This window comes from Pelecanus crispus, chromosome 4 (genome assembly GCF_030463565.1).
Source record: "Pelecanus crispus isolate bPelCri1 chromosome 4, bPelCri1.pri, whole genome shotgun sequence".
Taxonomy (NCBI): Eukaryota; Metazoa; Chordata; class Aves; order Pelecaniformes; family Pelecanidae; genus Pelecanus; species Pelecanus crispus.
Genome location: NC_134646.1, coordinates 45,474,362 through 45,486,432, shown reverse-complemented (window position 1 = coordinate 45,486,432; position 12,071 = coordinate 45,474,362). Strand labels below are relative to the sequence as shown.

At 46.6% G+C, this 12,071-nt stretch overlaps 1 protein-coding gene across 2 annotated transcripts in view; it reads right to left on the bottom strand.

The window, feature by feature from the left end:
* Nucleotides 1-6,806, bottom strand: part of GALNT7 (polypeptide N-acetylgalactosaminyltransferase 7) — a 73,294-nt gene extending 66,488 nt beyond the window's left edge. For both annotated transcript variants that reach the window (XM_075709510.1, XM_075709509.1), the window contains exon 1: nt 6,681-6,806. In XM_075709510.1, coding sequence (XP_075565625.1) covers nt 6,681-6,806 — 126 coding nt within the window. The remainder of the gene's footprint in view (nt 1-6,680) is intronic.
* Between the last annotated feature and the right edge of the window lie 5,265 nt (nt 6,807-12,071).

The following is a 12,071-nucleotide window of genomic DNA, read 5'->3' as shown; positions in this document are numbered from 1 at the left end:
TCCCCAAAACAGACACAACTACTAAGTTTTTTGTTGCATAATCTTACCTAAGAGTGCAGAGCCACCTTTCATCCTATGCTGAGGATCCTGCCAAAGTTTCCCTGGATGTTCTACATCCCCTTCTCCTGCAATAGGATTCTTGAAAAGCAAACATCAGCCTTAACATCTTTGATTTTTCAGCTGTTCAGTTCTTTTACATTACTCATGAATGGTAACACTTGGGGCTAGAACAGGACAAAAGGAATCTTGTCACATACATATAAAATGGCGCAAAACTGCTCTCTCTAGAGTAGACATTTACATAATTGTCTTGAGATAATAATGAGTTATTTACCTAACTTATTACAAGGGATCTTAATGACAAAAGAGTTCAAGAAAGTTTTAATACAATCTATGCATGTATACATAAATTGTAGGAATTATGTAGCCTTTTTTTCCCCCCTCATTTCTTTCACATTATTTGCTTTGTGGTCATTTATTCTGCAACATAACTGGAAGCATTTGTCAAAAGATTTCACTTTTAGTATGATAGGGATTGGAGTTTTTACACTCTCCCAAGGGTGACAGATTTTTACAAGCTTTTTCAAAGCCAATTTAGATGAAAGCACACATTAAAAAAAATTAGCATTTAATATCTCAAAACATTTTGCCTATTACTGTCGCTAGCAACAGTTAAGATTATAATGAACAGAGGGGAAAAAAGAAAGTGATGCTTACTTCCAAGAACAACAATACTTTGGCTATAGCAAGCTCACTGCTGCCCTGCACCCAGATTTCAAACAAAACCTGCTGAACACGAAAAATTTGTCAAGGTGTTCATTTCTGCTGAGTGTCACACAAGAGGTAGTGACTTATTACGGCTTTGACTGCAGAAGGCGGTGTGCCTATGGCTAGCCCTGCACCTGTAGGGAGCTTTTCACACCCAGATGATGATGGACTGCGTTGAGCTTTCAGATAATGCCAGCGTGGCGGAACTGATGTGGCACTCCTTGTGTTAGGTCTCACCCAATTATAGAAAGGCAAACCAGTTTAAAAAAAGTGACCAACGTACAGATAACTACACAAAGCAATTGGGGGAGCGGGGGCAGTGGGGAGAGAGAGCGAGCGAGATTATTGTGCTATTTGATCACCTGTTTACCACAACGCATCATGTTTTTACCAAGCTCGGACAACTTGAATCCCCTCACTACTGAACACCGCTCCCTCTGTGATAAGATTTATGATCTTATTCCAATTCCCTCCTTTCCTCCAGTAATGATATCAACTTCAAATTCCTGCGTCTCGGTTTCTCTCCTAAGCACATTTGCCATTACTCCTTAAGGGAAAGTGGATAATTTCCGCTGGGACTTCCACTACAAAGAATCTAATTTAAACCACAATACCTCTTCAAGTTCAGTCTGCAACTTGTCATTAAGTTCTCAGTGACAATCCAGTGAAGGCATATAGGATATTAGCGGTCCTTAAAGTGGGGAAAAAGGGGTGTCACCGGAAAGCTCAGAAAATGTCCATTCAGCTTTTCTTTTTTTCCTAAGTCATAGAATCATAGAATCATAGAATGCTTTGGGTTGGAAGGGACCTTGAGAGATCATCGAGCCCAACCCCCCCTGCAGTGAGCAGGGATCGAACCTGTGACCTTGGCGTTATTAGCACCATGCTCTAACCAAGTGAGCTAGTCCTCTGCCTCCTCCTCATAAATTCTCCACCTTCTAGTGGCCATGCGGGAATTGTAATGTTTAAACTTGGTGGTTGGTGAGGGCCCACGGCCCCGGCTGCAAGCCCATCATCTGGTTTCCTGCACCAGAGGGACATGCCAGAATTGCTGCCTGCACCAAGGCCCTTGGCCGAGCCTGCCTTCCCGATCCAAGGGCAACTGCTCCTCCCTCGCTACGGCACGGCTACCATGACATCTGCCAGCAAAGACAGCTGACTGTCCTGGCAGGGGGGATGAGGGTATAAATCTCTAAGGGTGGGAGACCGTGACCTCAAAAGCTCCCGTTAAATTATAGAGCACTGAAGGCGCACCTGGCGTAGGAGATGTGCGCGCTTTTAGGGGTGGGTAGGAGGAAGGGGACAGTTGCCCAGTTACTTATACACACAAAAACCCCCCTGGGAACCCAGTCCAGAAAGTCTCAGAACTGTTGATAAACAAATACGCCCTAAACAAAAGCCCATTAAGAACACATCACTTACAGAAAATTAAATGCCTTCAATACATGACGAGACAAGTTAATGGCAGCCCATCGGTGGCTCAGGTGTGGTGGCTATGGGCTACCTAAAGTTGGGACATACCACAAATATTGTAACGCTTCAAATCTGAAGCACCAGGTTCGCAGATACGAGGCCAGGTAGCCCATGCTGAGATTTCAGGAAGCTCTCCTCGCTGCACACAAGAGGGCAGAACACGGAGGAAACTTATTTTGTGGGTTTTGCAGTCTCACCACCACATTTCTGAGCCGTGCAAGGTCATCCACACACTTCCAGCAAATCTTTTACTACCTTCCTAGGCTCTGGAAGGAGATAACTAACACGCTGGACACTCTTCCTTACTTATTCTCCTTCATATGGACAAATGAATAGGGTCATTTCTATTAGCTTCTTGGAGGGCTCCAGTGAAGATTAGAGGAAGTATGAGACTACTGATCATACTACTACCACATAGACTATAAGCATGCAAAACTGTACTTTGAACTTTGCCTCAGGTAGGCTAAACAGATCTTTTGGGGGAAAAAAAAAAACCCAACACCAAAAACCAAAATAAAACCAAACCAAACCCCCCAAAAACCCCCACAAACCAACCAAAACGTAAACCCACCAGCCTCAATTATACATAATTTTTAAAGCTTCCAAATACTAATTTGGTCACTTTAACGCTTTGTAATTGGTCAGATTTGGAGAGTTAAAGTTGACCTATACTACATTTACTCCTACACTACATTTACTCCTCCAAATACGCTGTTTTTAACTTTTCAGTAATGAATCTTTCTTTACCGTTTCAGTCTATTGGTTCCGCCTGCTGTACTACCCACTCCTTGATGACACCAGCTTTTAAAGCTGTACCTCTGAGGCTGATCATTAGCGACACATCTGGCTGGAGACCAACAAGTCCTATAGCTGGGATCCCTACAGCAATCTTCCTACGATGAATAGCCTCAATCATTTCCTGCTAGCTCCAAAGCTGCGATTCCTTGGTTCAGAAGAGCAGAAGGTATCAGAAAACATCCAAAAGACCCCACAACATGCACATAATAATTCAATCAACAATTCTGCCTAATCTTTCCTCACAACCATAAACAAGAGTGTCCCTGCCTAAATCTTCAGTACCCTTGTAATCCTTACTATCAGATAGCAGGTGTCCTTACTTACACAACAGCAGATATGCTTTTAAAGACTCTGAGGATAGACCTTAATATATTTTCATTGTTTCTATTTGGCTTAGATTGGAAGCTAAAAGCTCGTTAGGATAATGATTATTTTGTTCTGTTTGGGTATTTCTGATAATGCAGACACATAAATACTTAACCTCTCGCTCTGAATCTGACAAGCACTTTTTCCTCAAACAGTGTCTTGCAGAAACCACAGGCAGATTACCCGGGGAAGGGCTTTGTCTCCCCAGCTTCTGAATATGCTTTCAACAGCAGTGAATATACACGCCCTGTGGTAGTCTTCTATCAGAAATAAAGGTCTTATCTCCAACCGTCTATATTACTGCTATTACCTTTGAGTTCTCTTGCTTGCTTCCTAAACAGCCACTTCTCCACTTTCACTTCTTTGAAAACTCTCTGTACATTAATCATCTTGCCTCTCCAAAAGATCCTCTGAAATCTTTTAAGATCAGCAGAAAAACCCGTAACACCATATTTGAAGGGAGAATATACTTTTTTTTAAAAAAAGTCACATAGTTATAACACTACTACAAGATCTTCAGTATTACTGTCTATCCCACTCTTGTCTGCTGCTGTAAGCAGGAAAAGATTCAAGGTTATAAACACAAAAAGAACAACACAGCAGAACTTTTCATCTTTGCTTCTTTAACGCCTTGGTGTTATTAAAAAGGGCCCAGGGTTACAGTGCAGAGAGGGAAAGGGTACTGCCTGAGGTTAGCTATAAAAACTTAAATTCTATTTTAAGCTGGTGCTGTCTGAGAAGGAATTTTACATTTGTTGGCTTGAGCTTTCAGCACAAGCAAAGGGAGGAGGGCGTTGTACGGGAAGAATAATTATTCTGTTATCTTTAGCTTAACAAACTTTCTGGCAGCTAACAACAGAGCAAACATACACATTTGTATAAATGAACAAAGCGTGCACCAGTGCATTTCAGAGAAGCAGTTAGAATTAAACTCCTAGTTCCAACATGCCGAAGCTGCACCAAGGCAGTCTGTTTCCAGGTGTGGCAGGGAGCATAACCCGAGAGACAAGCCCACCTCACGGGGCCAGCCTTGTTTCGCCCTGCAGGATGCTGGATACGCAGGCCCTCACCTTTGGACGTATTCCCGGGCTCTGCCAGCTCCCCAGAAATACGCTGGAGCACTGCTAGGAGTGAGTCCGCTCACTACTGTTTAACTAGTATTCATCGCCTGAGCAGCTTCTGAGGAGGAAAGCAGTCCAAACCAAAACACAAATTTGGTAATAACAATACCGTTTCCCAGAAAATGATGAAGAAGCATGCGTTACCCAATCTCATATATATCACATTGATAAGTAAATAGCTGATCTAGCTAACGAACCATATATTCTGTTTAGATTTCATCTTTGACAGTGTTTGCTTAACATAATTATATTTGTTCCCAACAAAGACTGAATTATTTCCTGAGGTGGCTGTCACAGATATTTTTTCCTCCAGTCGAGGCAGGGGTAATAAAGACAGAATGCTGCTTTATCGGGGGCTGGACTGTAAAAACTCTTCCGACTCCCGTATTGCCAGGTGGATCAGCTAGAAACCATTTCCGCATTACACCTCACGTGCGAATGGAGGTAGATACAAGGGTTCAGCTCAAAAGTCTCCGAGTGAAAGCCTTCAGGCTTGTGAGAAAGGATAGCGTGATTCATTATAGCACCTGCATAAATTGCTACAGCATGCACACTGCAGGACTGCAATATTTCAGTTGTCACCCCAGAACAATCATCTGAAGATGGTCACTGCCCTACATGCCAACGCAACCATAACTGGTTTGTGGGTTGTTTTTTTTTTTTTTTTTTTCTTCCCAGAGGATGTCACTTTACAGGTCTAGTACCTGTTACGCAGGAAAAGTAATTTGACTGGTTTTGACACCAAATGTTTACTGCCCGAGGTTTTCTTGGGAGGTATGCAATTAAAATTCCTAAAAATGTTTCTGTACACAGAAAATCCTGTGTTGTGTCTGGAAGAACAGATTACAGAAACTTCACCACTTAATAAACTGTGTATCTCCAAAAGAACCACGATGGCCTATTATCTCAGCAGTAACTGCCAAGATACAGTAAACTGTAACAGCTTCAGAAAGACAGAGCATCTGCTGAAGGAGTCCAAAGTAATTTTCAGTTTTCAAAAGCAAGAATTCTGTCAGCTCGCTTGCCTTCCACAACTATTCAAAGCAGCCCACCGGAGAGGACCAAGATCATCAGTGAACACATCGTAAAAGATCACTTTTTAAGATAATCACTGTAAAATGTTATGACCTTACCAAGATTGAAATAATCCTGACTAATCTTACTTCAAGTAGATCCCCTTAAGTACAGTTATGTTCCACAACTCAAACATCTGGGGAATATGGAAGAAGCACTTTGACTCCTTCCGAGACCCTGGTGTCCAAGAGTCAGACTCTTCTCGCCTGACGTGACCAAGACAAGGCCACAGCAAGGCTCGCTCCCCAGATTTGCTCTCCTGACCTCCCGAAGCGTTTCTAGAGGTTACCGTCCCTTCCATCCGAAGCGCTGCCCACACCATGGCTCACGGGTTACCCCACCATTTCGGGGTGGGAGATCCGCAACGCCTGCGCGATCAATCCAACGCCTTTTGGCTTTCCGTGCGCTGTTCTTACGTTACCTGATCTGCTGCTTCTCCTTGGCGAAACCAGTCGTTTGGCTAGTACAAAACGTCGGGAGGCCGATCCGTGGCGGCGGGGTGAGTGGGAGAGGGGAACACCTGCGCCCTTTGTTGAAGCTCTGGGGGGGACCTTTGCACAACGCTCCCGCAGCTTCCACCAGCGCGGTGATTTGAGGGATGGAAAAGCCCCAAAGGGAAACCCCCGCGCTTCGGGTGCCCAGGGCATCGCCGCCGGGGAGGTCCCAGGGAAGGGCCCCGCCGGGCACCGCCCGCCCCCCCCCCCCCCACCCGCCGGCGGCGGACACCGGCGGCGCGCTGCCGGCCCCCGGCGGGCGGGGAGGGGGGCCCTGCGGCGGCCCCGGAGGACCGGACACCGGCCGGGCCCGGCCGCCGGGCCCCAGCGGAGCGCAGCGCTCCCCGGGCCCCGCCGCGGCCCCGGCAGCCCCACGGCGGCGGGCGACGGCGCGGCGCCGCCCGGGCAGGGACGCCGGATCCGGGGGCCGGCCGGGGCCGGCCCGGCCGCTCGGCGCTCCCCTCTCGGGCCTGCAGGCGCCGCAGGCCGCAGCCAGGGCAGCCGCCCCCCGCCGCCGCCGGTCCCATCGCGGGCGGCGGCCCCGCCACCCGCCCCGTCCCGCCGCCCGGCGCGGCCGCACACTCACCCGCGGCCGTCCCGGGGGAGCCGGCTCCTCGGCGCGGGGCGACAGCGAGGACCAGAGCAGCAGCAGCCCCAAGAAGCTGCCCGCCAGCAGCACGGCGCGCAGCAGGAAGCCCAGCTTCAGCCGCATCCTCCCGCCCGCCCGCCCTCTCCCTCCCGCCGCCGCGCACGCAGCGCCCGGCCCCGCGCACCGGCGGCCTTCCGCCCCCCGCCCCCCGCCGCGGCCCCGCCGCCGCCTCCCCCCCTCCTCCTCCCCCAGCCGCCGCTGCTCTCCGGCAGCCGCCCGCCTGCGGAGGCTTTCCTCCCGCCGCCGCTGCACGTACAAACTTTTTTTTTTTTTCTCTTTTTTTTTTTTTTCCCCTTTTCTCTGCCCCCCGCTCCTCCTCCTCCCTCCCCCCCCGCTCCCCGGTAGGCTCCCCCGCTGCGGGCTGCCGCCCCTGCCCGCCCGCCCTCCTCCCCGCTGGGCGCAGCGGCCGGGGTGATGCGGAGCAGGAAGTGGCCGCCCCGCACCGGGCCCCCGCCCCGGCCGCCCCCCCCCCCCCGGCCCCCGGCCCCGTGCTCCCGCTGCACCTGCTCCAGCCCGGGTTGCGGCTGGGGTTAACCGCGCTTGCACCCCGCCTGGAAAATGGGAAGGGATGGAAGGAGCACGCGTGGGGTTTTTGGCTTTTGTCGGCTGGGTGGGCAACGCCGCTCGGGGCACCGACTTGTAAAAATCAAGGCGCGGGCGTCTAACCGCAGCGATTGCCGTAGGACTGGGCTAACGCAGGCCCATTAATTACTGTATGCAGCCCGGGCAGAGTAACGCCGAAAAGCCAACAGATTTTTCTTGAGGATAGCAGGTTAAGTACGAGATTACAGAGATGTTATCAGCCCTTAGCTTGTGTGTATTTTGTCACTAATTTTCTGCACTAAGAGTTAGGCATCCTATTTCCTCCTTTGAAGGAGGCTCACACATGCACACACAGACACACACACAAACCTGATCATGCGAGCACTCCACAAAGCGGAGTGATGCAAGAGCAATCCTTCCAATGTAATACTTTTGCCTTTGCTGCGTACTCAGGACTATCCGCTTGCTTCGACGTTTTTCAGTTCTATTTCTTGTGTGCACGGGGAGGATATCAGATCCAAGGATCCTGAACATTAACTTTCAGCGATAAGCACTCTAGAAATAAAACAGGGTATTACACCCTGAACAGGATCACTTTGGAGGAAAAAAAACCCACCCCACACCTAAGTGACCTTTGTAGTTGGACACGCCTAGACACAGACGACTTTGTTTATTCGTATAACTCATACAAGTGCTCTAGCACCATGTGATTTTTTTTCCCCGTTCTGTAAGATCATGGTATGAGACGTAGACAAATGCGACACTTAAAGTGTGGGCAACAGCTCTAATCCTTAGGAGTGTTTGCACAGCCCTCTGACTTTCACAGATCCCCAGAGGCGTTTTCCCCAAAGCCCCCTCCCTGTTTGCGGTTGCAGTAACCACACAAATATCTCAACACAGAGGTTTATGTGACTGTTTTCAGTTAGATAACAGCACCTGCACAGGGCCGGGAGGGATGTTTTTTTTTTTTTTCCTGGGAAAGGCATAGAGTTGAGGTGCCCTTGGCTGTCTGAGCCCGGTAGGAAAAGGCAGGTTGGGGCTACAAACTGTGAAGCTCTGCAGGCTGGCAAAGAGGTATGGAAATGTTCCCCCCAACTCTTCTTTCACTACTTTCCGGAGACCTTACTGCGGCAAAAGGTGCTCTTCCGTCCCATTGTTTTATTCTCCATTTTGGGGATCCCTTTTTACTGTCCTGTGCTGGTGCTCTGAGCACACTCAAGAAGAGTGAAAAGAAAAAATAAGTTACTCGTACAGGGAGGGTACTGTAAAACTGGCTGCAGCCATGTGATGTGATACCGCTCTGCTGCTGCTTGTCAAAGCTGTGAGTGACAGGGACAGAACCCTCTGCGTGAGAGCCGATGCTACATGAATTCACTTTTCTAAGTCTGCCTGCCAAAACTTTTTTTTTTTTTTTTTTAAATGGAGGCTTGCGTTCTGCAGAAACCCATGGGTGACCAATGATTATCACAGAGAGCTGCACACCTGAAAGTGACCGAGAGTTTTGTTGTGTTTCGGGTTTAGAAGTCTCCTTGCCAGTGAACTCCCCCATTAGCTGACGGAAGACAGTGGCTTCTGTACAGGGCATCCTAAAAAACCCTGCCTTTTCCCAGGAAAGTAGTTGGTGCCCACTGGGAGGCAGTGCCGGCCAATGGACAGGGCGCTGCTGCCAGCCGGCCCCTCTCTCCTGGAACTGCCATTGACGGCAGGTGGGAGAAGGCGGCATGTTCCTGGCTTGCCCTGCCCTGGGCCCTCCGCAACAGGGAGCATCATCCACCTTTTTTTTTTTCCCCCCTCATACACAGGTCGTACAGTCTGACTCCAGAAGTATCAGGTTAATACTGACCTTGGACATAGGGTTTTTTCAGTTTTAACCTCTTTAAGGACGCGTTGAAGTTTCAAATTCTGCACTTACAGTTTCTCCTATGTAGTAAAGTGCCTAAAAATACCTGCAGAACATATTTTCGCTCTTGCTGAATTCATACCAGCTAAGACAAAAACTTCAAATTAAAGTTGGCTCCAGTAACATTCAAAACCACTTTTAAAAGTCTTTTGCAACCTGGAGAAGGGGAGAGAGAGGGTTAAACGCAGATTTTTGCCTTTCTCAGTTGCAAAATACTGTCTAAACCATGATCCTTTTACTACCCAGCCAGCACTAAAACAAGGCACAATCCTGACTGTTATTAGGGAGTTAATGAACCTCTGTTAGACTGGTATTCTGTCATTCAAGCTTTTCTAACAGACTGGCAACTGTCATAATGTTTGTATCTATATGTGGACGTGTCTACTGCTTGCTGCACGGAAATCATATGTTCACTTCTCCATATGCCTCCAAATAAATATCTGATGGTGTTTAAGTCATTACAAAGCCTTGTTGCTCTTGAACCAGAGACCTATGATGACCTGGAGGTGAAGTATCCGATTACCAATCCCCTAAGCCATGCAGTTGCCTTATTGCTGGGGATTTGGGGGATGGTGTCTGGAGCAAGGTCACTAGCAAATGTCAAAATCTCATACAGTTGCTTCCACTGGAGAAGCACCAGGGTCTGGCTATGCCTCTTAACTCTTGTCGTGAATATTTGGCCACAATAAAGCACTCTGCTTGTTCATTAACACAAAGTTTGAAAGGAAATTCCTATAGGCTGTTGTACCTATCACGATGAGACTCATGTAGTACAAAGTTCCATAATACAACGAGCTGCTCTAAAGGCTTCGCAGTACATAAACTCCCAACATTTTGCTCATCTGCACGTTTTTTTCTGACAACATGTAGGTCTCCTTTGTAAAATCTGCAAGTCAGAGACCAACTTCTCTTTCTACTGAGTGCAGTGAGCACAAAACACAAGTGGGGTTTTTTTTTCATGTAAATAGGTTCTTTGAAATTGGCAATGGATTGTAGACATCAAGCAATTTCACTTTCCTTAGAAGTTTCTGGAATTAACTACCAACACTTCATCTAGTGCAGTATTTCACTACATGATACACTCTAAGCTTCATGTAACGGCAAACTTGGTCATGCTTTGATTAAAGAAGAAAGTGCTGGAAAATGCCAGCTGGCAGCCAGTAACTTGCTTTCCTAAACTGGATATTCTCAACACAAAAAACCCCTTTGCTCCAGTGAAAACTTCCAGCTCCGTGCAGTGCCTTTTCCCATCCCTTCTGACCTTCCCTACTCCACTGTCAGCATTTCTCAGGCTACTTGCATTTAAGTGGTCATCTCGAACAAAGCTTATGCAGTTTTCCATATTGCTACTTTGGATCTAAGGCAAGCTGGCCATTGACACTTACGGAAAACTCGTGTAGTGTACTAACATTAATACAGATCTATTAGTTCTGCATATTGAAACCCTGGGGTGTCCAGGTAGAACCCAAGACACTCCTTCCCGAGTTTGCATCTGAGAAGGTAGAAGCTGAAGGTGCGGCTGGAGAAGCCTGGCCAGATCTACCTTAACTTCTGTTAACCAGGCTCATACTCCCTTCTGACACTGTCCCCAGTGTTGAGGAATTTGCAGAGAGATTCTGGATTAACGAGGTTGCTGCTGCTTGGAATAATCCAGAAGGGCAGAGTTTGGCATACACTACAATGGAGACAAAGTTATGCACTAAATATTTACAATGTGTGTATATTTAACTGCAGAGCTGATAAAAAGCAAATGAAGTACGGGGTCTTAAGTTCTTAATTTCTGTGATTGTTTTAAATGTACTTTAACCAAATAAGCAGCTGTTGGTAATACTTAATACATGCTTTTGCAAATTAGACTGTGATGTGCTTCATCTTCATTGTTTTGTGTTCATGATCTCTAGTTTTAGTACCATTCTTCCCGCAATTCTCATTAATCCTTCTTTTTTATAAGCCAGAGGTTTAGCAACACGTGCCCTACCAAAAATTATCCTTCAGGATTTCAGGATTTGAATGGATGCTTTTGGCAGAGTGCAGTTTGCCTCCTTTGCTTTTCCTGTCACTTTTATGAAGAACATGTTATGAAATTCCTGTCATTATATTCAGCCCCCATACTCCTGTCATGCCTACTTAGTTGGTTTTCCTCCTGCAATATCACCTCTAGCTCCTCTTCTCTTTTCCCACACAACAACAGTGAGTGAGTTCATTATTTTGTACTGGTCTGAATTCTACCTGTGTCCTGAAGACTGGATTGTAAAAAATCTATATATTATTTTTCAGCTGCACTTTCTGGTATTGAGTACCAATCAATGTTTATGAACAATGTTGTATTACTAATACTACTTTTGTCTAAAGAAATTTAACTTCTTTCGGATTTGCAAATCTTCAAAATATCCACACTGTGATGAGTGTTGACAATCCTTGACAGATTTAGATCTCTTTAAAATAGTGGATGGGATGGTCTGTTACGTGGGTGTTCCATTTAGGTTTGAAGAGAATTGGAATGATTCTAAGCATGGTTTTGCAATTTCAAAAAGTAAAAACAAAATATATATTTTTTTCAGGAACTCTCACCTGTATTTTGAATCAGGTGTAAGTATAAGTAGTCATAATCTCAGGTCCAGAATATATCCTTTTCCAAGGTGTCATATTTCTGAGCACTTTGAACAGAAACTAACTTGAATCATTTCCTGAATCTAGGGCAGAGAAAATTGAAATAGGTTGCTGCAATTTCTGTTATGCTGAAAAAATGAATGGTGTAAACACCCACATTTCAGATGCTGACTTACTTTTAAAAAAAACGTATAAAATGCAGTAAATTAGTGGAGTTAATTCGATGAAATTGTCAGTCTGAACAAGATCCACAGTGCATTTGAGGTACAAAATGG